This window comes from Astatotilapia calliptera, chromosome 20 (assembly GCF_964374335.1).
Source record: "Astatotilapia calliptera chromosome 20, fAstCal68.1, whole genome shotgun sequence".
Lineage (NCBI taxonomy): Eukaryota > Metazoa > Chordata > Actinopteri > Cichliformes > Cichlidae > Astatotilapia > Astatotilapia calliptera.
In genome coordinates, this window is record NC_137441.1 from 1,147,501 (window position 1) to 1,172,500 (window position 25,000).

A 25,000-nucleotide genomic window follows, 5' to 3' on the forward strand; every position below is an offset into this window, starting at 1 on the left:
GGTGTGTGCCAGCAAAACAAAGAGGTGCTCTGAAGGGAGGTAAAGAGAGAAAGAGGTACACAACACAGAATAAATAATAATAATGGAGTGGATTTATATAGCGCTTTTCTAGGCACCCAAAGCGCTTCACAATGCCACTGTTCATTCACTGTCACATTCACACACTGGTGGAGGCAGCTACAGTTGTAGCCACAGCTGCCCCGGGACAGACTGACAGAAGCGAGGCTGTCATATCGCACCATCGGCCCCTCTGACCATCACCAGTAGGCGGTAGGTGAAGAGTCTTGCCCAAGAACACAACGACCAGGACAGAGAGCCCGGGGTTCGAACCGGCGACCTTCCGGTTACAGATAAGCTTCCCAACCCCCTGAGCCACTGTGAACAATCCTTTTTTCCCACAGCACACAAACTCAGCACAGCGAGGACGCGTGAGCCGGGCTGGAGGTAAAGCCGGGTCACTGACAGCACGGCTGGATTTGTTTGTTCTGAACAATCTTCTAAAACACGGCGGTAAAAGCCACCGCTTCCTTTCAGAAATTTCACAGTAAAATAAAGATGACACAGAGCACAGCATAAGAGACTGAAACACTGCCCGGAAGACTTTCAAAATTAAAGCTGTGAATTTACCAGAACAAAAGGGGAAATTACTGAGACACAAAACTCAAATGTGGGAGGATTTAATTTACCTCTAAACTAAATTCTCTGAATCGTCGCAGCTTCCTGCTCCTCTCCCACTCTAACGAGACCGTGATCTCTAAACTGATCCTACATCTGGGACGGTTTGACCCCAGTGACCATGTGCTGCCATGTTTGCAAGTGATCCTGTATCATCAGGAAGAACAGGGGAAACCTTCCATACGTTACAGTGGCTGCAATTCAGCCGGCACAGCAGCAGGTGGCGCCCCCTATGGGACAGGGAGGACCACAGGGGCGCGCTGAGGCTGTTTTCCCGCCTTTAAGCAGACTTCTTTTGACTGGCTGCCACACAAACAGCTCGTAGCGCCTCCTGCAGGCCCCCGGCTGAAATGCAATGACATTAACAGGAAGTGAAACGGCTGCAGTGTTGGATACAGAGGCATTATTCTGAACTGTGGATCATGCTAAGCTGCTCTGGCAAACAGGAATACAGCATGGAGGTGGCCATGATCAGAACAGCTGCTTTAGTACATTTGTGAAAAGCTCCCAGTCTTCCTGGACCGTCACGCCTACCCAACAGGAAGGCGTGACGTGAAGTCTCCAACTTCCAGGAAGTCCAGCTGGAAGTTGGAGTGATTAGAAGTTCTCTGAGCTTCCTAAATGAGCTCGGAGGTGATAATCCTCTGTGGGTTATTTCGCTTAACGAGCTTTTGTGTGTGTGGGTGAACACATCGATCAGCGGAGCCTCGCTGTTAACACGCCGCACAGAAACAGGAAGTGGAGACCGTGAGCAACCTGAAACATCGAGGCCTGCCTGCAGGCACATTTCACCTCAGCGTCATGTGACCAAACCTGTTATGATGTATGTGAAACATCCAGCGTGGCGGTGACAGGTGTGTGTGTGTCGGAGGGTGGGGCCATTATTGTAAAGCAGCAACGTGAAGAGTCAATGAGCAAAAGCCTGTTGCTCCTCTCTCTCCTCTCACACACACACACACACACACACACACACACACACACACACACACACACACACACACACACACACACACACACAATTAGGACACCATATCTTGACCCATTACCTCCCCCTTTCCTTCTAGGGGTGCAGGTAATAAGTGTTGCTATGGTAACCAGCTGCAGCTTATCACAGAGGAGACATTTCTAATGTGCACCCCCCCCCCCCCCCCCCACCTACCCCCAGTGCCATTACAACTGCAAAGAGGAAGAGGAGGAGGATTGGCTGGAAGAGAGGAGAACAGGAGAAAGTGGGACAGAGGCGAGGAGACAAAAGAAAAGAGGAAGGTGGAGGAAGGTGGAGGAAGTGATGGTGATGGTTGGAGCTGAGAATAAACTGTAATTACAGGAGGCTGATTGAAAGATGGAAGCCATGTTTAATATGAATGTTCATTCACACATTCCACTCATCAGCCAGTCCCATAGACTCCAATGAGTACAGTCCAGGTGTGTGTGTGTGTGTGTGTGTGTGTGTGTGTGTGTGTGAGAGAGTGGAGGTGAGAGAGAGCATGGGGACGCCTTAGAGCACCACACACACACACACACTCTCTCATTGTAATATCTTAGTGAGGACATGTCATTGACAGAATGCTTTCCTTGGCCAGTTTCCTGAAACATCAAAATGAATGCCTAACCTCACCATAACCTGACTGTAAGCCTGACATTAAAACCACATTTTGAGTCTCAAATACCTTCAAACTTGTGAGGACAGTTGGTCCCCACAAGTATAGGAACATATACTAGTGTGTACCTGTTTAGACACAACAATGTCTAAACAGGTACACACACACACACACACACACTCCCTCTGCAGCTATATTGGGCTGTGTCCTCTCTGCGGGGTCTTCTCATTAAAACATTTCTGTTTCTTTGACCCACTTTTAGGCCTCTGCATGAACACTTTCCCCACCAGTTGATTTTCAGGTGTGAACTCACCTGCACAGTGTCCCCGTGAAACACACGTTTCATATTTGATGTTTGTGGCGTTGAGGCCCACGCAGCGGGCTCTGAAGCGTCCATATTAATGAGGCCCATGTTTACACACTCGTTCATTACCGCCAACACTCAGTGTGTTCTGAATGTGTGAGTGACACCAGTGCAACGCACACACACACAGTTATCTGCACCGTCCAGCTGTTTATGCTCAGAAGAGGATGAGAGTCCACTCTTTTCACAAAGCTGCAGATAAAAATAATAGAAATGTGTAAACACATTATAATGCACTGTGCAAAAGTCTTGAGCCCCATCATCTGTGGACCGAGTCTTTGTCTCCAGGGGCCGAGTCTTTGTCTCTGCGAGCCGAGTCTTTGTCTCCAGGGGCCGAGTCTTTGTCTCTGCGAGCCGAGTCTTTGTCTCTGTGGACAGAGTCTTTGTCTCTTATGGACCGAGTCTTTGTCTCTGTGAGCAGAGTCTTTGTCTCTGCGGACAGAGTCTTTGTTTCTTATGGACCGAGTCTTTGTCTCTGCGAGCCGAGTCTTTGTCTCTGTGGACCGAGTCTTTGTCTCTTATGGACAGAGTCTTTGTCTCTTATGGACAGAGTCTTTGTCTCTGCGGACCGAGTCTTTGTCTCTTATGGACAGAGTCTTTGTCTCTGCAGACTGAGTCTTTGTCTCTTGTGGACCGAGTTTTTGTCTCTGTGGACAGAGTCTTTGTCTCTTATGGACAGAGTCTTTGTCTCTTATGGACAGAGTCTTTGTCTCTGCAGACCGAGTCTTTGTCTCTTATGGACCGAGTCTTTGTCTCTGCAGACCGAGTCTTTGTCTCTTATGGACAGAGTCTTTGTCTCTGCAGACTGAGTCTTTGTCTCTTGTGGACCGAGTTTTTGTCTCTGTGGACAGAGTCTTTGTCTCTGTGGCCAGAGTCTTTGTCTCTGCAGACCGAGTCTTTGTCTCTTATGGACAGAGTCTTTGTCTCTGCAGACCGAGTCTTTGTCTCTTATGGACCGAGTCTTTGTCTCTGCAGACCGAGTCTTTGTCTCTTATGGACCGAGTCTTTGTCTCTGCAGACCGAGTCTTTGTCTCTTATGGACCGAGTCTTTGTCTCTGCAGACCGAGTCTTTGTCTCTGCAGACCGAGTCTTTGTCTCTGCAGACCGAGTCTTTGTCTCTTATGGACCGAGTCTTTGTCTCTGCAGACCGAGTCTTTGTCTCTTATGGACCGAGTCTTTGTCTCTGCAGACCGAGTCTTTGTCTCTGCAGACCGAGTCTTTGTCTCTTATGGACCGAGTCTTTGTCTCTTATGGACCGAGTCTTTGGTGGTCCTGTGTAGAATTATTACAGCAACTGCTCCACCTCTTGCTCTTCTCTTCGTTTCCACGGCGCTGCCTGATCCCTCCATCCGAGCCTCCATCTCTCTGCTCTGACCTGCTGCACCTTCACCTCCACCCTCTTATTATCAGCAGCCTCGCTCTCTTGTTTCCCCTCTTTCTGTGCCTCAGCTCAGCTTGCCATCCCATTTCCAAACCAGCCTGTTGCTAGGATACACACAGTGTCCATTCAATGAAAACTGAATGCCCCCCTCCACACCATCACCACCACCCCTGCTCTTCAGCCTCCACCTCTGCCCATCTTCATCAGCACACACACACACAGCCCTCAGGTTCCACGATGCAAAGCAGGAAGAAAAGATCCGCCTCCAACAAGAGCATCAGGAAGTGGAGCGGTGTTAATATTTAATAGACGCATCACATCAGGGACATTTTAAGCAACAACACGTGAGAAACAGCGTGAATGAAAGGAAACCGTCTGCCGCTCTGCAGTCCACGGAGACGTGGCGGTGCACCAGGCGAAGCGTCCACAGGACATTTAAAGGTTTCTGCCTCGAGGCGCTTCAGTATGAACCAGAACACCTGATACTCGCGTGATCAACACGTGAAGCTGCTACCTATTTAAAACCCCTCCCACCAGCTGCCACTGCCCAATCCTGACCCAGCAGCGCCTCACCCTGCCGTCTCTCCAAACCACAACCTAGCGGAATCCGAGCAGCTCGAAGAAGCAGACGACGTCTCAGTTCTACAAACAAGTGTATTTAAGCCCTCGCGAGGGAGGGAGGTGGTCACTGACCCACCGCTGATCATGCGAGTCGTCACGTGAGCCAAAGTGCGAACAAAGTGTGGGTCATCAGCACCAGAGCTTAACACCGAGGGTGAAAACACTGTGATAGACCTGATAAGTAAGGTGGGGATGGCCACTTTTAAGAGCTTTCTTTGCATGTGTGTGTTCCTTTTCGACTCTCCGCTATTTGTTTTTAGGACTGATGAAGCTTCTGGGATGATCTTCACAAACTTAGGGAAGTCAAGTTTCCTCCTTTTTCAAGCTCCTCAGACTATTGTGACTGTGAACCTACACAGATGTGGATCTGACAGAGTGTTTGTCCCTAAATGTGATCGTGTACCTTTGTTACTTAGCCAACAAGTGCGCCTGAAACAGAGACGCCAAGGTCCAAACAGGACTGTAAGAAGCTCCTCGCTAATAAAAGTGCAAACTAAGCTGCCACTGCTAATGAGGAGCGGAGTCTCTAACGTGAAGCGTTATGTTTGAATCAAAGCAGTGAGACACAGGCAGCACCTGACAAACAGCCATGTACGGCCTGATGAGAGCGCCACGCTTCCACGTGTGTGACCAGAGCGCCGACAGTCTGTGAGAAAGGTGTGAACACACCGGGCTCTGCACCGCGGGTTTAACGCAGGCTAAAAACAGCTCGGCTCATTCAAAGGAAAAACAAACGAAGCTTTCATCAACTGCATCTGTCACGCTGCTCCTTAGCCAACAAACAGCGCTGCTGCTGTTTGTTGGCTAATTAACCTCCAACCTGGCAGCAAAAATAGAAGCTTCACCTGCTATCACAGAAACCTCGCCCACCACACTTCTTTTAGACTTCAAACTTCTGCTCAGCACAGCCTCTCGCCTGCTTCTGCTCACTTCACCGTTTCCCCAGAGTGGACAGAGCAACACGCTGATGAGGAAGACGGCCTCCGAAGCTCCACGGGATCAGATTTCACACACACACAAAAAAAGAAGAAGTGTTTCTGCTGTAATCCAAGAGATTTATTAGGTGCGTGCGTGTGAAATCTTCATAATGAGGCATAATCATCAGGACCTCTCAGTCCTGTTAGAGTCCAGACCCAAAACCTGCCAGGCAACCAAGAGCGCTGCTGCCCCAGTTCAATAAATGACCTTTCTGAGTATCACGGCGCTCTCAGAGTCACAAACCTGTTAAATAAGCATTACAGGTAGAAGAGGTTCAAACCTGTCTTTGACATTAATCTTCTATTTTGGATTCCATATCACTCAGCCAGATGCTGCTAATCAGTGCTCAGTAACATCCAATCAAAACCCTAGAATCTCACTGCACACCAAAATGAAGCTCCGCCTCCTCAGACGCTCTGTTAGTACAGTGACCTCACAGCCGCTGTGATATTGGTCACATGATGTCATTAAAAGTGCTCCAGAAGACTCCAACAGCACAAACACGGTCCAGAGGTCCAGCTCAGGTGAAGCTAGCAGCTACATCCACCTGTCAGTCAAAGAGGCCACGCCCCTAATAATGAAAATAGGTGAGTTATAGAAGCATTGTGCCCATGTATGATCCACAGAGACCAATCAGTTTGTGTATACATGTTTATTTTAACATGGGAGTCTATGGGACTCACTACCGCCCCTGCTGGACATCAGAGGAACTGCAGGTTGGATGTTCTGACGCAGGGGTCACCAACACGGTGCCCGCGGGCACCAGGTCGCCCGCAAGGACCACATGAGTCGCCCGCGGGCCTGTTCTAAAAATAGCTCACCATAACAACTTACCAGTAAGCTGCATCTATTTTTATTTTTTCTTGCTATTTTTTTTAATCACAATTGCATTGGTGTTAATTTGTTAGAGATAATATATTAAAAAAAAGTTTATTATTAAATATTAGATCATGATCTAATATTTAGTGCTAGCTGGTCTCCACGGAAACAGTTGCCGTGAAGACCAGCAAAGGCAAAGGTGAGGAGATGAGGAAAACATGGCGGAAAAAAGGAAGAAAACATCATTTTCACAGTGAATGGGAGGAAGAGTTCTTTTTTACCACTGTGAAAGATTCATGTGTGTGTCTCATTTGCGGGGCGACTGTGGCAACGGCAAAGTGGCACAATGTGGAGAGACATTTCCCAACGCGTCACACAAGCTACCATGCTAACTACCCAAAGGGCAGCACACTGCGAGTTAAAGGCAGGTTTGAGCAAACAGCAGTCTTTTTTCACAAGACCGGTGAAAAACTCCCCAAAAGCAACCGAAGCCTCATTTAGAGCTACACATTTCATGACTAAGAAAAAGAAGGCATTTTTAGACGGGGAGGTTTTCAAAGAAGCAATGATGATAATTGCAAAAGCTGTGCTTAACGACGAGAAGTATGGAAACGATGTAATCTCCACTCTCTCCGATGTCCAGCTGGGGGCAGCTACAATTGTTAGAAGAGTGTCGGCTATGTCCGGGAACTTGGCCGATCAGTTGGATCAGGATCTGGCAAAGTGCAGTTGCTTCTGCATCTGAGACTTTTGACAAAGTTGCAGAAAAGTACACTCAAGTCATAAACCGACTCGGTCGAGAGTTTGAGAACAGGTTTTGTGACCTTGATCAGCTTGAGCCATGTGTCTCATTTGTTTCCAATCCTTTCATGAATGTGGACACAACATGCATTGCTGAGCAACTAAGTTCAATGTTCAGCTTGGATGCTGGACAGGTGGAAATCGAAACTGGAACATTGCAAAATGACGTCCACCTCAAAGCCTGTCAGGGTGCACCAAACTTTTGGTGCCTTGTTGACACAGAAAAGTACAGTGGTGTGTGCACAGCAGCTGTGAAGGTTGCCAGCCTGTTTGGTTCAACCAATCAGCCTTTTCTGACATGAACTTCATCAAGAACAAACACAGAACACGCCTCTCCGATGCACATCTGCAAGACTCACTCAGAGTTGCAGTGTCAAGTTATACCCCAGATTACAACACACTGGTGAACAGCATGCAATGCCAGGTTTCCCACTAACAGACAAAGAAAGCCATATTAGATGTTCTCAGTGGCAACATTACAGTGTCATGTCAAAGTTGAATTTAATTATTGAAAAACAAATGTGTTTGTTAAGTGTAACATGTGACAATTTGCTTTAAAATGCTGCAGATTTGGTGAAAAGTTCTGTAAAATTTGAAAGTTGATTTTTGTATGTTACATACATACAAAAATCATGTATGTAACAGTGCATGATTGTTAAAATTTGTTAGTGGTAAGTGAAAATGTTGTAGAAGTGATCACTTCAAAATGTAAATACTTGCAGAGATATATAGAAATAAAGCGTTGCATATTGATATTTATGTTTCCTACTTGCATTCTTTATAATTATGGTGAAAAATATTTAACATAATTAGTGTTTTTACATAGATGAATATCATTAATTATTAATGATAACACATAATTAAGTTAAATTGAGGAAATTTGTTATTTGAGAAGTGTGTGTCAAACTGGTAGCCCTTCACATTAATCGGTACCCAAGAAGTAGCTCTCACTTTCAAAAAGGTTGGTGACCCCTGCTCTGACGCATCAACATGTTTTGATTCCACTTTGAGGACTTGCTGACATTTACAGTGCACAACAAAAAGGACCGCATGTTTCCTGTCAGCCATTTTTAAACATCATTGTTACGGTTCAACACAATGACGACGCCGTCAGATCAACACGAGAGGAGAGGATTACTGTGACGATGATGAGCCAGAGAACGGTGATGCAGACACGAGCACGCAACAACACACTGCTGCTCTGAGGAGCACTGAGCTAATTATCCAGCAGCGCTGGCAGCAGGGCAGGGAAGGGGCACAGAGGAGGAGGAAGGAGGTGAGGAGGAGGCGAGCATGGGGGGCGGGCATCTGTGGGGAGGCTGAAAATGGAAGAGAAGGCATACTGGAGAGAGGTATGGTTTTTTTAAAGGGGGAGGTGGGAAGATGTGATAATGAGAAGGCCGCTGTCCCACAAGAACACCTCCCTCCTCCTCCTCCTCCTCCTCCTCCTCCTCCCGCCTGCTCTAAAGCAGGAAAACCTTCCAGAAAACAAAAGATTCTCCAACAGCTCCACCTGAACACGGAGGAGACATGAGTGCAAAGAAAAACCGATTCGTGGTTTAAACCAAAGCATCGAAGCATCGAAGCATCGAAGCATCGAAGCATCGAAGCATCGCGTTTCCTGCTAATAAACCCAGAACAATCCACTGTGCTGGGTTTGTTTCAGAACACTTATAATCAGTTTAAGACAGTGTATATTCATCATATAACACTTTATAAAACAGCCGTGAACGAGGGCGTAACTCCCCTGTAATTAAACAGGATGTCAGGTGTTTGATTTGAAATGACACTTGAATTAGAATTCAGCAACATCAGACTGCTGTTGAACAAAGGATGATTAATCTGCCCTTTGTACATCTTTGTATCATGTTCACTACGCTGCTGTGCACGATCGACGTTGTGTTCTACATCCTCTGCAGGTCTATAATGCTCCGTAACCAGCCTGTGAATATAGTCACTTTGTAACTTCACAGAAATATGCTGAAGTTTAGAGGCTGTATTATAACGAGTTAGCAGAAAAGAATAAGATAATGTGCTGCAGTGCGTACGGTATTGTTCGGCATGGGCACGGCGTAACGAGCAGCTGGTTTGCCATCCCAACGTGTTTCTGGATCCATGAACAGGCCGACTTCCTTCACTGTGACAGCGTGGGAAGAGAGTCCCAGCCATCCATTGGTCGCTCCATCTTTCACTCGTGTCAACAACAGCAGAAGGCAGAGCACAAAGCAGAGTCGCCGGTGTCACAGTAAAAGCTTCAGAGAGATCAGGGTACATGTTTTAGATTAGATCCTCCTTTGCAGGATGGCAGCGCTTTAAACATTAGCATAAGAGGAGACGCAGCCCGGATTCGATGGGCCTCGAAGGCTGAAGGAAACCCAGACGACGGGATGACCCGGGCGCCGCCTGCACCTGACCCACCGCCACGGTTCATGAGCAAACACGGCAGAGGGAGAGCCCGACACCCACAAACACACCGCTCACACCTATCAGAGCGCTACACTCAGCCTTCACACATGAACAGGTGCTGCTGTGTAAGTGCAGACACGCACACGCACACGCACACACGCACACGCACACACACACACACACGCACACACATACGCACACACACACACACACACACACGCACACACACACACACACACACACCAGTGACGTACTGAAGGTGGGTTAGAAGCATTAACCTGTTATTTCATGTGTTCATACACACAGTGTGCGACCATATTCTGCAGCAGCTGTGCCACACAGCACAAACACACAGTAAACAGTTACAGTTTGCAGGCCGTGCAGCTTCTCTCTGCTGATTTTAATCAGTTTCCAACTCTTCAGTGAATCGACCATGACGACGCTCTGATACTGGTGATGAAATGAGCGACACCAGGAGCATGATGGGAAAACCACCTGACACGTGAGCGGTCACACTGAGCTGCCGTCCTGCTCCGAGGCAGAATCATCTCCACAAGCATGACGGAGACCGTCGGGCCAAACACGATCGTATCATCATCGTTCAATCATTGCTTCCACACAAAGACCCACACGTGATTTTAGTTTGTCTGACACATGACCACACCTGCATCCTCCTCGTGCAGTAATGGGCTTGTAGCTTCGGCGTGATGACGCACAGCAGCTCCACCCGTCGGTTAACACAGACTCAAACCAGCTGCATTTGCAAAGACTGGAACTGCGTTTAGAAGCGCAGCCCTCCTCGTTCACCGTGTTCACACGAACACGTGCGAGCTGACTCAAAGCAGACTTTACTGCAGTTAGTCTGGGAGCCGTCCAACCAGCTCACTCGGTTCTTTGACTGACGGCTCACATTAATGACGCCTGGTGGCTGCTGTTAATATGGCCGCCTGCCTTTCAGGTGGTGGTGGTGGGTGGGGGGACAAGAGGGAGGAGAAGGTCAGCAGGAGGAGGAGGAATGGAGGTGGAAATTGAAGCCTTGCAGTCTAATTAAGACTGGTGTTAATTTCTTTTCACCATCGCCAAAGGAGACGTTCACCATAGCAACAGGAGAACAGGGAGGGGGAGGTGAGCCGAGCGTGCTCAGTGAAGGTAGCGGAGCGAGGATCCACGCGGAGGTTCTCAGCAGCTCTGCTCCTCTCTGAGGGAGCGCAGAACCTCAACGCTCGGACGCACACGGCAACGTCGCTCCTCCTGTGAAGACATCGCCCCGCTTCCAGGCCGAGCGCCTCCTCGCTCGATGGAGCCGTGGGCTTCCTGGCGCTCTGATCAGCTGTGTGCACACGCAGCACAATCTCAGTGTGAACGCTCGTCTCTGTCCACGGAGGACCGTCATCCTCCGCCCTCTCTCTGCTAGCCTTAGCCTGACCGCAGCTCTGCAGCTAACGACCACGATGCTCGTGGTTACCAGCTCTCGACTTCACGACCCTCCAAACGTTTCCATCCAGCCCCGCCCCGAGTTCTGTGTTTGTACTGATATATAAGGACTGATGTACGACGCTTCTAAGCATCACGTTACTCTGACCTTTGACCTCGCTCTTACATGTGCCTTTCTTTCACACATGAACCCAAAATGAGTATTAATGACTGAATCTAACGTTACTAACAGTGACGCAGGTTTTGTGTCATGTTTGAACAGAAGCTGCACTTTGCTCGGTTTACTGCAAACAAAGACGAAAGAAAACGCAACGACCGTAACAGCAGAGCGCCGCGCCGTGACGGCGAGCGGCTGCTTTGAGTTTGGCTGTGGGATCAGCTGAAGGCAGGAGGTGAGAGAACTGCATCGAATTCTTTCTTCAACGCTTAATTTCAGGCTCATTTTTCTCATATTAAACAAAGTGGAAGAAGAAAGTTTATTCTAGTTTTAATTGGTTGAAGGTGCACGGCAGGTGACCGCGCTCCTTATTTTAAACACAGCGAGCTGTATTTACCGAGAAATCTTTGAAGGCATGGCAACCAGCTAAATTCAGCCTCACCAATTAAGACTTTGAGCTCAATCTGTTGGAAGAAATCACGTTCTCTTTGTCTCACATCCAACCAATTAAAGTGTTTTAGTGTTTGGAAAGTTTGTTTCTTCTGCTTTATTTCACTTCAGGTGATAAAAGAAGAGACGCGCAGAGAGAACAAAGATATTTGTGTCTTTGTGTGTTTAAAGTCTTTCATCTCTGACGTACTGATTCATGCAAGCTTTGGTTCAGCTTCAATAAAATCAAGAAACACCTGATGCCATCGATTTAACGAGATTCATCTGGTTTCTCATTAAGCTGTGAGAACGAACGTGACCCTGAAGGTCAAAAACACACTAAATCCACTCATTTACATTCAATTCTTCCAAAGAGCCTAAAACGGATGTTTGTCTCCGTTTCCAGCAGAGCGCCTCCACCTGTACTCCAATCATGAGCCTGACAGCACACACACACTTCTCGTCACAGCTTTAATGTGTGATGTTCCTCTGATGTTTCCTAACTCGGCGTGACTCATCAGCACAGGGACCCGTTCGAGACCAGTGATGTAAGCTCGCCGGACTCCGGCTGCTTCTCTGATTTATGGAAAACTTTTAAACAAGAACAGCAGGTCAGAGGCTGAGCGCCGTTTTCCCACCGTGAGCTCTTCATCTGTTCACAGAGTCGCCGCTTAAGCGTTCGTGCTCGAAACAGGCCGACGTCTGCTGCTCCAGCTGGAGACAGCCGACAGAGGGGGAAGTAGTCATCGCATGGGCCTGACACCAGAGCAAAGATAGCAGCTATCATTAGTCTACAAACCTCTCAGTGTTTCCTGGGGCCTCCGAGTGCTTCAGTACCACACAAACAGAGTTTACTCTGACCAGCAGCAAAAACACAAACAAGCTTCACTTCACTTTTTTTACATTATTACCCCCCAGCCAACCAACCAACGCCACCGTGGCCGGCTCATGGCATAGAGAAGTCGTCCCGCAGGTGCTCAGAAAACAGCCTGAAGCTGAACGTTGTTCAGATCTCCACACAGTGCAGCCAGGACAGCCCGACAACATCCAGAGCCTTCACCACGCCCCAGCGATGGGCGAGTCGCCCCCCTCGTCCCCAGACTCTGCTTCCATTACAGGAAGTGTGGAAGTGAAATCTGATGGCTGCATTCTCCATCGTGGAAACAAAGCCTGAAGTCACAGTGCTGATTATACTCACACGTGTATGCAGTCAGTGTGTTACCTCAATCAGACTCCTGCGTGATCCTCAGGGTGACTGTGTCCAACCAAAGACCCCAGCTGGGATAATCAAGCTCAAACTTCTCTGTTCAGCTCATTGAAACGTTTTTTCCTGCCAGCAGAAGCTGAAAGCTCAGAGTTTCAGCAGGGTGATAAAAACAGCTACTGTAGTGCTGGTTCTGCTCTGGAGACCCTCTGTGAGCTCGAGGGTCAGAACCTGCAGGTCCATGAGCCGTTACAGCGAGCAGGACCAGGATCGCCAGCCGAGGCTTCCGTGTCGCCATCACACCCCGTCAGCCTTTCACAGCTGGGGGGTAAAACCCGAGTAACAGAGGAGGAGGAAGAGGAAAGCAGGCGGAGGACCGACACATCGTGACATGGATCAGTTATGATGTGAAGCATTTCCGGGAGTATTCGTCCATCTGAGGCTCAGACTTTGCTGTGACAGGAAGCGCGTTTCCAAACGCCGTCGCAGCTGTCAGCAATAATTCGCTGCAACGTGAGAGCAGCAGCTGTGCTACAGTCAGTGTTTGACTCATTCACCTGTGTGTGACTCTGCACGCACACACACCACCTGTGAGTCGGTGTGTGAGATCAGCTGTTGATCCGCTCGGGTCATTCCCCGCTCAGCGTGACGCCGTCAGACAGGAAGCTGCTCATTCGAGGTGGCGGTGAGATCCTGTTTAGTGTTTGTCAGCTGGCTCAGCAGGTAGCAGACGACACAGAAACAGACAGTCAGCGCGAGGACAACACAAACAGAAACAAATATCACAGAGCGATCAGAGCAACAGCGGGACGCCGCTACTGGGCGTGAGCAAGGAGAGCAAAGCCTGTATATGAACGATGAACACAGCCTCACCGGCAGAGTCGTGGTCGTTACCATCGTATTCATTTGACACCCTGACCACGATAAAGTCACCTAAATCATCTTCATTCATCATTCTGAGGCTGAAGGTCAGCAGGTCGTCTTCACTATGATAATGTTAAAGAGGCGGACGGCGTGACATCAGTGACGCCAACTCCTCAGGAAGGAAAACTGCTATTGGCTGTCCCAAAAGTCGTTAGAAGTCACTAAATGACGTCAAAAAGTAACAGTACGAGAAGAACTGACCGTGTTACAGTCAGGACGGGAGCAGCGGCTTCGTGTAGGTGTGAACATCTCCTGCTCTGACAGCAGCTGGGGGCGACTGCTGCGTGAGGACGATCCGCCAAATATCAGCATACAGCACATTTCTTACAGCCGTACAGCAGGTGCCTGAGGTCATGTGATCAGAGCCTGCTTGGCGTGCAACACACGAGGCTGAAACCTAAAGGAGACTGAGCTTCTCCACGGGGTCTGTGGACCTAGGGCTGCTCGATTATGGCAAAAATGATAATCACGATTATTTTCACTGAAATTGAGATCTCGATTATTTGACGATATTTATTTAACCCTTTAAGACCTACCATAGAACCAAGTCCGCCAGAGCTTATATTATATGTTTACATGCTGTAGTGCCATTTGTGGGAGCATTTCAAGTTGCTACACATCAATACAACTGTTATAGCCCATATTTTAATAATATGTCTGCATTAAGTCCATAGTAACTACATTAATTACAAAAAAGTGCAATAAACTACAAAAAAATTGAAAATCGTTTTTGTTTTTTTTACATATATTTCTACTTGGAGAAATTTAAGAGGCTTATCCCTCAAAACTTTAAATACAAAAAAGTTGCAAAAAATAGTTTACAGCAACAGGAAATTTATTTTGAGTGTCTTCATAGTTTTATTTTGGAGATACAGCAATTTTTATATACTGCAGGAAAAACAAAAAACAATCCTATGATGCAAATTTGCAAAGAAAGCAGCAGGTGCATCAAAATAAACTATTTTAAGCAGTGCAATTTGAGTTCTAAGCATCACAGAAACTATTCAGAAAAGTATAGAGTCAAACATGACTTATAAAAACACCAGTAAAGGCTTTTAAGGCCTACAAGTAAAAAACTACATTTCCCGCGCAAATGACGTCACTTCCGGTTTTGGACAGGAAATGGCGGACATGCGATAGGTCGCGTTGACGTAGTCACTACATGGTCAAATTTAAAAGGGACATAAATACTAATTGTACTTTCTGTGGGGATCATCCAGAAACTGTGACACATCTTTTTTGGTACTGTTCTTCTACACAGAGATTCTGGAAGAATTTAGCAGCTTTGTTATTGTCCATATTTTAAGGGAGTTTTCTTCTGTTTCTTTAAGTTCCCCAAGAAGCATGAGAAATGTTTTTTTATGATAAATTTCTTAATACTTTTAGCTAAATTTTTTATCCATAAATGTAAGTTTACTAACAAAACACCATATTTCTGTCATTATTTTAAGGATGTGCAAATGTACATACAATCAATATCAGACGCCACCAACAGAAAGCCTCTCACAACAATATATGTATGTGAATTTTTGCGTGTATTCTTATAATTGTTACCTTTTTCTTTTACCCCTGGCTTTGTGTGTTCATGTTCTGTTGTTTTGTATACTTCATCTGTTCGTATGTTGTATACTCATTGTTTGTTAAATAAAGTTTAAAAAAAAAAAAGTTCGCGTTGACGTCTTTTTCAATGTGGGAAGTGTTACGATCAGCTGATCGGATCGGCAAAGCGTGTTTCTGGAATGTTACGTTTTTGTTCCTGCAAGTGCTTTTTATGCAGTTTTTGCAAAGCTTTATGTGGAAGGAAACCGTGACCGAGGACAAGCTGATGGCATAAGATGTAAGTACAACTCCTCTGGTTTCATATGCAAAACAAATTATTGCGCTAGCTTACACGGTTCCGGTTCTACAGGGATTTAAAGGGTTAACAATAGCAATGTATTGAATAATGACTTCAAAAAATAATATAAAATAGTGCAAATACTGATAACAGTGCAAATGTTTGCAATATAAGAAATCAATGAAAAATGTAAACTTCTGTGTTTAGTGAACTTTGCAGTGTTGCTCTGTGGTGCAGCTACACTGTAGCAAAGTTTACACACTGTGTCTACTTGATCCACGTCTGACTGAACCCATAATGTTTCCACACCACTGAAGTTTTTTACCTCTCTGTTCAACCAACAGCAGTCACTCTCCTCTCCAAATAACTTCTGCTCAGCTTTCCGAGCTTTCCGAGCTTCCCTCGGGTCCTCTTAATTGTTGTGACGTGTGTTCGAAATGCAGAGAGGTGCGCTCGATTTGCCACACGGAGCAGCGCAAGAGTAAAGCACGAGGGAGGTGCTACTAATCGGCTCAGTCATTTTTAATGATCGTTGAAAGCCCAGATCGTAATCGAGATTAAAATTCGATTAATTGAGCAGCCCTATGTGGACCTGTGGTCTTTCTGTTTGTAGCAGGAGGTTAGCTAACTGGTTTCCAATAACACGTCACGTTGTGACTGATCTCCAAAAACACTAAACCAGCTCCAACTGTGGACGCAAACGAGGGTGGAAAACTGAACAGCAGCAACGTTTGGAGGGTCAAACATGTGGATAGATGTGATTTCTAATTACCCATCCTGTCTTCCTCCTCTCACCCCAAGCTATCACAGCAGATGGCCCCGCCCCTCCCTGAGCCTGGTTCTGCCGGAGGTTTCTTCCTGTTAAAAGGGAGTTTTTCCTTCCCACTGTCGCCAAAGTGCTCATAAGGGGTCATATGATTGTTGGGTATTTCTCTGCATGTATTACTGTAGGATCTACAACTGCCTGTTGTTGTGATTTATAAATAAAACTGAGTTAAATTATTTGACAGAATTTTTCATCCGTCCAGTCTCACATGTACTGAGATAAACACACAAGATACGATTTTCCATTTTAAGAAGGCAAGAAGTTGGAGGGGTTGTTGGTGGACTTAGTTATCCACTCACACCAGAGACACACACTGAGTTTAGCATCACGTTAATTAAACTTTGAGATATCGACCCGGTCAGGGCTAACAATTTGCAAAGCCCCAAACAGGAAAGCTTCCCGGGTGGAGGTCTCTGACAGTTCCCCTCCTCGTCTTGTGTCACTGGTGGTAGCACCATACCTGGCCCCTGCAGAGGTTCCACAGGTAATCCAGCTCCTCCTGGATCAGTAAGGTTTGCTGTGTCTACTGTTTTACTTTAGTCCATGATGCGCTTACCTTCAGGGTCATACGTTACATGAAGACCAAAATAGTTCCAAAGGCCAGATCTGAATGAGGGTGGGGGAGGTTCAGTTTGCCATGTTGCAACGGGCTTAGCTTCTGTCTCGCTAGCTTGCGCTGCGCTCAGTGGATCTGCGTTTGACTACTCCACCTAGGCTGCACTGTCGAGCGCAGATCCACTGAGCGCTCCACACAGACAGCATCGTCAGAAGGAAAGTTGATAAAATAAATTACAAATGTTGTATTGTTCGATACATATGCGTACCGAACCGAAAGCACTGTATCGAACGGTTCAATATCGATACGAGTATCGTTGCACTCCTACTTTTTACAGATGACAGCAGGTTCACCTGAGCACATGTGTGCTCTGGGGAGGCATACCCATGGAGGGACGCACAGACCTGTACAGGCTAGGCACCAGCACCCTGACTGGCCTCAGGCATCAGGATGAAATGCTTGGAGGTTGTCACACCGCGACAGGTTCCTCCTGCTGCACGACGATGCCCACGAACAGAGCTGACACTGCAGTAACATCAATGATGCCACAGTGTCACAAAGTGTGAAAAATAAATCGAAATCAAGTTTGGAATGAAAACTTTACTATGTCGCTAAAGAGTTTCTATTGAATATCAATAAATTATTATTAGATAAACTGTGCTTTTACTCCTGGATGATCCTAAAAAATACATCTGATATCAGCCCAGAGTCACTGACACATCAGAAGATCCACGGCGACGTTGTAGCATCGGGACAAAGAGCGGGAACGATGAGGGCGGAGCGTCAGGAGGGAGACCTTCCACAGTCTTCCACAGATCGTCGTTATATCAGGCTGCCCGTGGTTTCAGTGAGGATTGATCTGTGCATCACTGTAGGGTCTACCTTACAATATAAGGCGACGGTTGTTGTGATTGAATTGAAGTGCTTACTGTTACTCCACGTGACAAACAAAGATCTATTCAGGCTTTTGTGGATTAAACCCACTTAAATAAAATACAGATTACATATTTTCCATCACGTTCCCGGAGAAAGCCCAAAGCTCGCTGGTGGGCACCGGGATGTTTTATATGCAGCATGTGTTTTTTAAAAACCACGAAACGTCATAAACGTGTGAAGACGAGCTCATTAATCTTCCCACAGGATGTCCACGCGGGTGCAACGCTTGACTTCAGGGTTTGATTTTCAGCGTCAGTGACTGAGAGAGCTGCAGCTGAGCGGACGTGCCCGTTATCCACCTCACCTGAGCTTAGACCGAGCCGCCGCTCAGAAAAACATGGACTGTGTTAAATTAGCAGGTGATGGCAGGGGAGGTTCAGGGCTTTAAATGAACCCTTCTCTCCTGCAGTGTCTTCTCAATCGTGAACTTTGAATTATTGTGGAAATTAGCTCAACAAAAAGAAAAACTTGAGAAGATATCCATGGATTTGAAATCTTATTTATGTTTCAAACAGTCGAAAACGTCATAAAACGACCCGTCAGTCAGTTATGTTTGTTACAGTCGATGCAGTGACTGTTTGTAGCTTTGTTAAAGTGTCAGAATCATTTTAACCTGTCAGTAAAAGCATCCACATGTTCAGAGTTCAGGAGTGGAATCATTATGGGGTGTAATGTAAACACTAGCAGTGAAACAGGTTTAGAAAATGATCCAGTTCAAAGGTAGCAGACGTTTCCACTCCACGGCTCTGTGCACCTGCTCAGGTGTTTGTTGTGAAGAGAAGTGATTATATTATATTACAGCGTTTTAGCCTATTTCAGCTTCATTAGGCACACGCACAGACACACACACACACAGAAAAGGCCTCAATCATCTGAACATCCAATCAGGAGACTAATGAGATTAATCTGACTAATGAACGCCTCGCGGGCACGTTCACCAGCATCAGCATAATCATCAGTGTGACGTCCAGATAAATTCAAACTTTTCACATTTAGAGCACAAATCAGGTTTAAAGACAAACATTTACACTGTGAACAGGAAACGTGAGGTTTGTATGTGGACATAAAAAGATGCGCAGGATTCATTATAAAGAGAAATCACAAACAGCATCGTGTGCTGGCGTGACTGCTGTGTGCACCTCCTCAAACATCATCATCATCACCTCCTCTCACCTTTACTATTGTGTTTTTTTAATAAAAACACATCTACCCCTGAATATGTCCTGTATAAATAAAGTTTCGGTAGTTTGAATAGTTCTGCTGGTTTTACTTTGAAACGGAGCTCAGGTGGAACAGGTGGCACTGAGCCAGGTGAAGTGCAGCTTCACTCTCACTTCCTGATTCACACACACACACACACACACTCCTCGTGCCTATGGTACGACGACTTTTCTCCGTGCCCCTGGTACACTGCGCAGAAAAACCTTGCCACACACACACACACACACACACACAGCTGTGGGAGAAAGAGGAACCGTCACTAACCGTCGCCGCCTTGATGGGCACGTAGAGCACCGGGCCGCCCGCGGAGCCGCCCTTGGCGTCGGGCAGCGTCCTGACCTGGAAGCCTTTGGATTTGACCCAGAACTTGAACTTGGCGTTGATGTGATTTCCGCTCTTCTCGTGCAGGAACAGCGCGTGGCTGTTCTCCTCGTCCCCCTGCAGCAGCGTCTGCAGGATCTTGTTGTACTTGCGGCGGGTCACGGTCTTCGTCTTACCGGAGTCTCCGTACGTGCGCAGGCACCAGTCCTGGAACTCCTCCGCGGGAGCCCCGGGGGCCCGGGCCCGCTGTAGGGCGGGGGCCGTCACCGTGTCCCCCGCGCTCTCGGCTGTCCTGGTTGCCATGATAACCGGTTGGGACGGGAGGGAGAGCCGCTCCGCTCTGCCGTGCGCGAATCCGCTCACCGTCCGGGTCTGATGGATCCACCGGACACGCGGCGGCTCCCTGCCTCCGCGCCGGGGGGAGAAAGGAGTCCGGACCCAATGAGATCAAACACTGCCGACACTGGGCAGCTGACAACGGGCAGAGCCGCTAACCGTGTCCGACAGGAGAGCACGCCTCCTCCGTTTTTAAAGTGCCGTCTGAAAAAAAGCCTCCCCTCTCCCTCTCCTGCTCCTCCTCCTCCTATGTTGCTGCAGAAAGACGAGTGAGCGCCTCTGGGATGTCCAGGAGAGGAGACGGAGCTCCTGCTCCGGTGTGGGGGGGCGGGGGTGACCCGCGCGCTCCTCAGACACACCTGTTACAGCGCGGAGCAGTCGGTCACCTCCTCCTGGTCCTCCTGCTGTGAGCTCCGCTGTCGGTCAGGAGGCTGCGAGCTTTCGGCTGTTCATCACCGTCGATGTGGACCTCCTCCTGCGGGCTGATGGAGCTGACCGGACACCTGTTTGATTCCTGCTTCTCCTCTGCTCCTCCAACACAGCCAGCCCTCCACCCAGCGGCTGCAGAGCGGAGGGGCGCGTGGGGCCGTCCTGGTGCGCGGAAAGCAGGAAGCGTCAAATATGAGCAAATCAGTACTTCCTGCCCACCAGAGCAGCGGCAGACAGGTGAACGCGACGTGACGTCATTAAAAGCTTCACCAGTTCACGTCTCTTAAAAGAAATCCGCCGTGAGTTTCACGGCGTGCACGAGTCACGTGACCCAAAGAAAACACACTGCACTTTAGGTGAAGACTAAAACCTTTATTCACAGTTAGTGTGCGTGTGAGCTCGTCTACGACACACACACACACACACACAGCAGTAACCTGCTAATCTGAACGCTGCTGTATGAACCACTATAGTAGATCAAACAGACTGTAAATAAAAGATGGAAACCACCACTATGACATCACCCATCGCTCACGTCCAAATAAAATCCGTCAGCCTGAGTCTGCTGTTTCAGGGTTTTATGTTTTAGACTTTGAGTCTTTTATATTTACTTTTCTCACCTTCGTGTATTTCCTGTGTTGTTATCTCACTTCCAGGTGTTTGTACTCTCAGCAGGGCTCTAGAGTGCAGCCAATCTAGTCGCAAATCCGACCACATTTTTCAGTGGTGCAACTAAAAAAAATCCTTGGTCCAACTGCTCCAGTAACAAAAAAGGTCTCTGCAACTCTGAAAATCTCCGTGTGGTCAACAACTGACACACATCATGCCCTCATCGTGTGTCCCAATCAGAGATAGTCAGGGGTGGGACCTCTGTGATTGGCCGTGGTCCTTTGTGTGTATTTGAAAGTGCAGGCGGATAGAGGTGAGCAGCTTGAACAAAGTGATATCGATTCATTAAATCCTGAATCTTTTAAATATAAATGAATTTTGTCAGAATCTCAGGTTAAAGCTCTCAAAACTATTTCAACAACCACCAAACAGTAAATGAGAGCAGGTAACGGACCCCACACAAAAACGCAGAGCGGACCCTCGCGTCAGAATCAGCGTTCTCTTTCTCGGCTTTCTCACCCGACGGGCCGCACACGGACACGCCGTCGGGGCTGAAAGCCGACAGCTCGCTGACTCTGATGCGTCAGCGGGGCCGCGCTTTGCGTTTACGTCTTTTTTGCGCTCGATTCTGAGCTGCAGGTTTTATTTCTCTCCACCCAAAATTCATTGAACCAGCAGCAAAAGAAGATCCAAACTACGCTTCACGTTTGATAAACATCGTCATGAATTCACTCTGATAAAATCACACTGGAGTTCGACACCTGTGGATTATAGAAATCAGTGATGATGCCCAGCCCGGGTGAGCAGCCTAGTGGATGTAGCTGTGGGTAATGAGAAAAGAACGATTGATGACTTTTTCTTGGCCTGATCTGTCTGACGTTCACAGCCAGCTCTGACACGGAGCCATCAGCCTCTGAGTGCTGAAAAAGCAGCAGTGTATCCAGAAACACTTTATATGCTGCGATAAATGCCCACGTGTCCCCTCCGCCCGCTGCCTTTCAGCAGCAAGCAGGTCGTCAGAGGAGCCGATGTGATGATTACGTTTAACATCGTCTACAGTATTACCAAAGAGAGCCAACGCACTTTGAGCACAAGCAGTTTTCAGTAACTTCTCTTTCTTGTAACTGAGCTCCAAATAAAGAACTTTGTGTTGACAGATTGTTAGTTAATCATTTACAAATCAATAGTGTCTGTGTGGACGGCAACTTTCCCCCCAAAATTGCGCCTCACTTTTGTGCTGGTGCACCTTTTTTTCTTAGGTGCACCGGTGCAACCATGGAATAACGTTAGTCTAGAGCCCTGCTTAGTGATGTCATCGGGTATCTGTCGTTATAGAGCTCCGCCTTCCTTATCTTCCAGGTCTCAGTCTGTGACGTTCGCCTGTTTAGTTATTTCCTGTTTTATTGTGGTAACCTCGCTGTTTGTTTAGCCTCACCTGTGCGTCTCACCTGTGTCCTCTGCTGTCGTTACCTGCCGTGTCTGTGTGTTCAGGCTGCTCTGGTTTGTACTCGTGTTTTCAGTGTTCAGTAACACTGAGTCTAAAGCTCAGGCTGCTCTGAACGCTCAGTTTCACAGTTTTTGATGATGATGTCACAGAGGGGGCGTGTACTCACTGCTGTTCAAACCTTCTGTTTGTGGGGGGCAGCCAATCAGAACAGAGAACACCAAGTTTCTGACAGAGGAAGAACTGAGGCGTGAGATGACGAAGCCTCAGTTCAGGCTTGTCTAAGCATAAAGACACGGAGATGGTAAAACCACAATGGGACCTCTCTTCATTTAAGCCTTGCTACCACAGAAGAAGACATCACAGCGCCACGAAACGCCTCCGTCTTCCCTTCTTCAGGCCAAACTGCTGGTTTCTCCTCTCAGGTGGTCTGAGGCCGGCGTTATTTCCTGCTCAGGAACGCCATCGAGCACAGCTGACGATGAAACCAGCAACAAACGGCGTGCTGCTGCTTTCATAGGAAAGTGTGACGGGTTCGTTTTCCTCACGTTCACGAAGAAATCTTCCTGCAAACGGACCCAAAACATCAGCTCAAAGCAACGCCGCTGCTCACCTCTGCATGAAATCCTACATTTATCCCTCTTACAGGCCTTACTCCCTTTAACCTCTAACGTACACGTTAGCACGAGGCACCTCGCTACCTTCCAACAGACTGCGTGCCCCCGTGAGGAGAGTGACGCCTCCCCGCTGTTGTGCACCCGTCTGGGCTGAAGACGCGAGCACACCGCATGTCGGTCTTTAGCACCATTTCAGTGAGTAGGAGCTCAGCGATTCTCAGATGCACAGAGACGGAGACGCAGCAGCTCTCCCTGAAAAAGCTTCATCACAGCTTTGTCTCCTGCTGCTCCGCACCTGCAGAGGTGACGGACAAGATACGATTGTAAGAATTAATAATATAGAATAGTGAGTTTTTAAAAATACAAACACAAAAATGAATCTGTTTGGTAAAATAAAAGTCTGGAAAAATAAAGTGTCAGAGCAGAAATAAGGACTTTATTTTGAAAGATGTCGGTATAAAAGCCTGTTTTTCTACAAACAGCTGGTGTTCAGTCCAAACTCGGCCGTTATGTTTGCGTCTCTGTGTTTTGTGGAGGCCCCCGAGTTTCCCCGTAGGAATCAGAGAGAAAAGGAGGAACTCGAGCGGAGGATGAAAATAGCCTTCCACCACGGGAAGTGAAAGTGTGTTTCAAAACACGCCAGTTTGTCCTCCTCCTGTCCGGGAGGCCAAGGCAGGCGGTGGAAGCCAACCGTTGTCTGAGGCGTCGTCGGTGAAATGCGTGAGGAGATGATCATATGACACAAGCCAAAAGTCACAGATGCAACCCTGCAGCATCCGTCAGCAGCAGAGAGCTTCTCGAGTCATCGCAGCTGACGGAGCTAAATCTGTGGAAACCATCACAAATGCGAGGCGTACGCACTTAAGCATGATTAATGCATCTGATCGATGCAGATCCCAGCATGCACGGTGCGCCTGCAGTACTGTAGCTGGCGGTGGACTTTCATGCTGGGATCTTTCTCTCTGCCTGTCAACTCTAAAAATGTGGCGACAGAAGAAGTGTCGCCATCGTCCACAGTGTGGTCTGGTGATTTGGTGACAGAGATACTGCGCTGTCATCTCAGGGCGTGACGCATGTATGCAGTCTCCACGCCGCGCACAGCCTGTTGCTCGCTGTGCTGCAGGAGAGTGCAAGATAACAGTCCCACTGCACACGCCTGTGAAGTCAGCATGAGCATGCTGAGGGGAAGTCGCCTGCGTGACGCCTACCAAGGCGTGGATCTGACCGTGAAGCTGTAGGCTAACGACTCACCAATCAGAGCCCAGGAGTCAGTGAGCATGTGCATGAAAGTCCTTCACGTTTTATTCAGTATGAATGAGCTGTGTCCCAAAACGTCGGCTGCATCCTCTGGAGGCCGCATTTGTAGACCGATTACGTCACAGCGACGCGCCGAAGGCTGTCCCAATTCATCGACTCCTTCAAATGCGTCCTTCATTTCCCCGAATTTGAAGGATGGGTCAGGTGTGTCCTTCGTGGCCCACCATATCCCAGAATTCATAGCGCGGCCCAGCCAAGCTCCAGTTTCCAACAATGGTGGCCGCTACTAAGTTTTAAAATCACTCTTATTATTCTTTCTGGGTCACAAAATAAACTTTTAACATATTTTCAGGCGCGAATGTAGCTGTGTAAACATCAAATATCTGCTCGGTTTATCAAGACATCGCACAAAAGTGCTCCGACGTTTTCGGAGACGTCTGCTACCCACCAGCTCGATAGCTGACCGGGGGGGTTCAGTGGTCACTCGAGCCGGCGAGAGCAGCGGACTCCCGGCTTCATCGCTGTCTTTCGCTACTCAGGTTAAACATGATATATAAGTCACTTGGATAACTTTGTTCTGTGTTTTGTTTGTTCTAGAGTAAATCGGTTTGGCTGAGATCAAAGTTATTAGATTAAATAAAACTTTATTAATCCATCGACTGGGTTCCTCCGGGATTTTTCACACAGCTGAAAAAACGTCAAACAGAAAACTGATTAAACAGAAGAGTGAGACGGTCGAGAGTTTCCTCCAGTGTCCTGTTATATTTTAGACAGCAAGGAGCAGACGGAGAGTTTATTAAACTCCACCCACACAGCG

General features: G+C 47.7%; 1 protein-coding gene across 1 annotated transcript in view; it reads right to left on the reverse strand.

Moving 5' to 3' along the window:
- The window catches only part of nol4lb (nucleolar protein 4-like b), a 115,975-nt gene extending 95,626 nt beyond the window's left edge, over positions 1 to 20,349 (reverse strand). Inside the window, exon 1 of the mRNA XM_026154952.2 lies at positions 19,435 to 20,349. Within this exon, the coding sequence (XP_026010737.2) occupies positions 19,435 to 19,794 (360 nt within the window). The 5' untranslated portion in view covers positions 19,795 to 20,349. The remainder of the gene's footprint in view (positions 1 to 19,434) is intronic.
- Between the last annotated feature and the right edge of the window lie 4,651 nt (positions 20,350 to 25,000).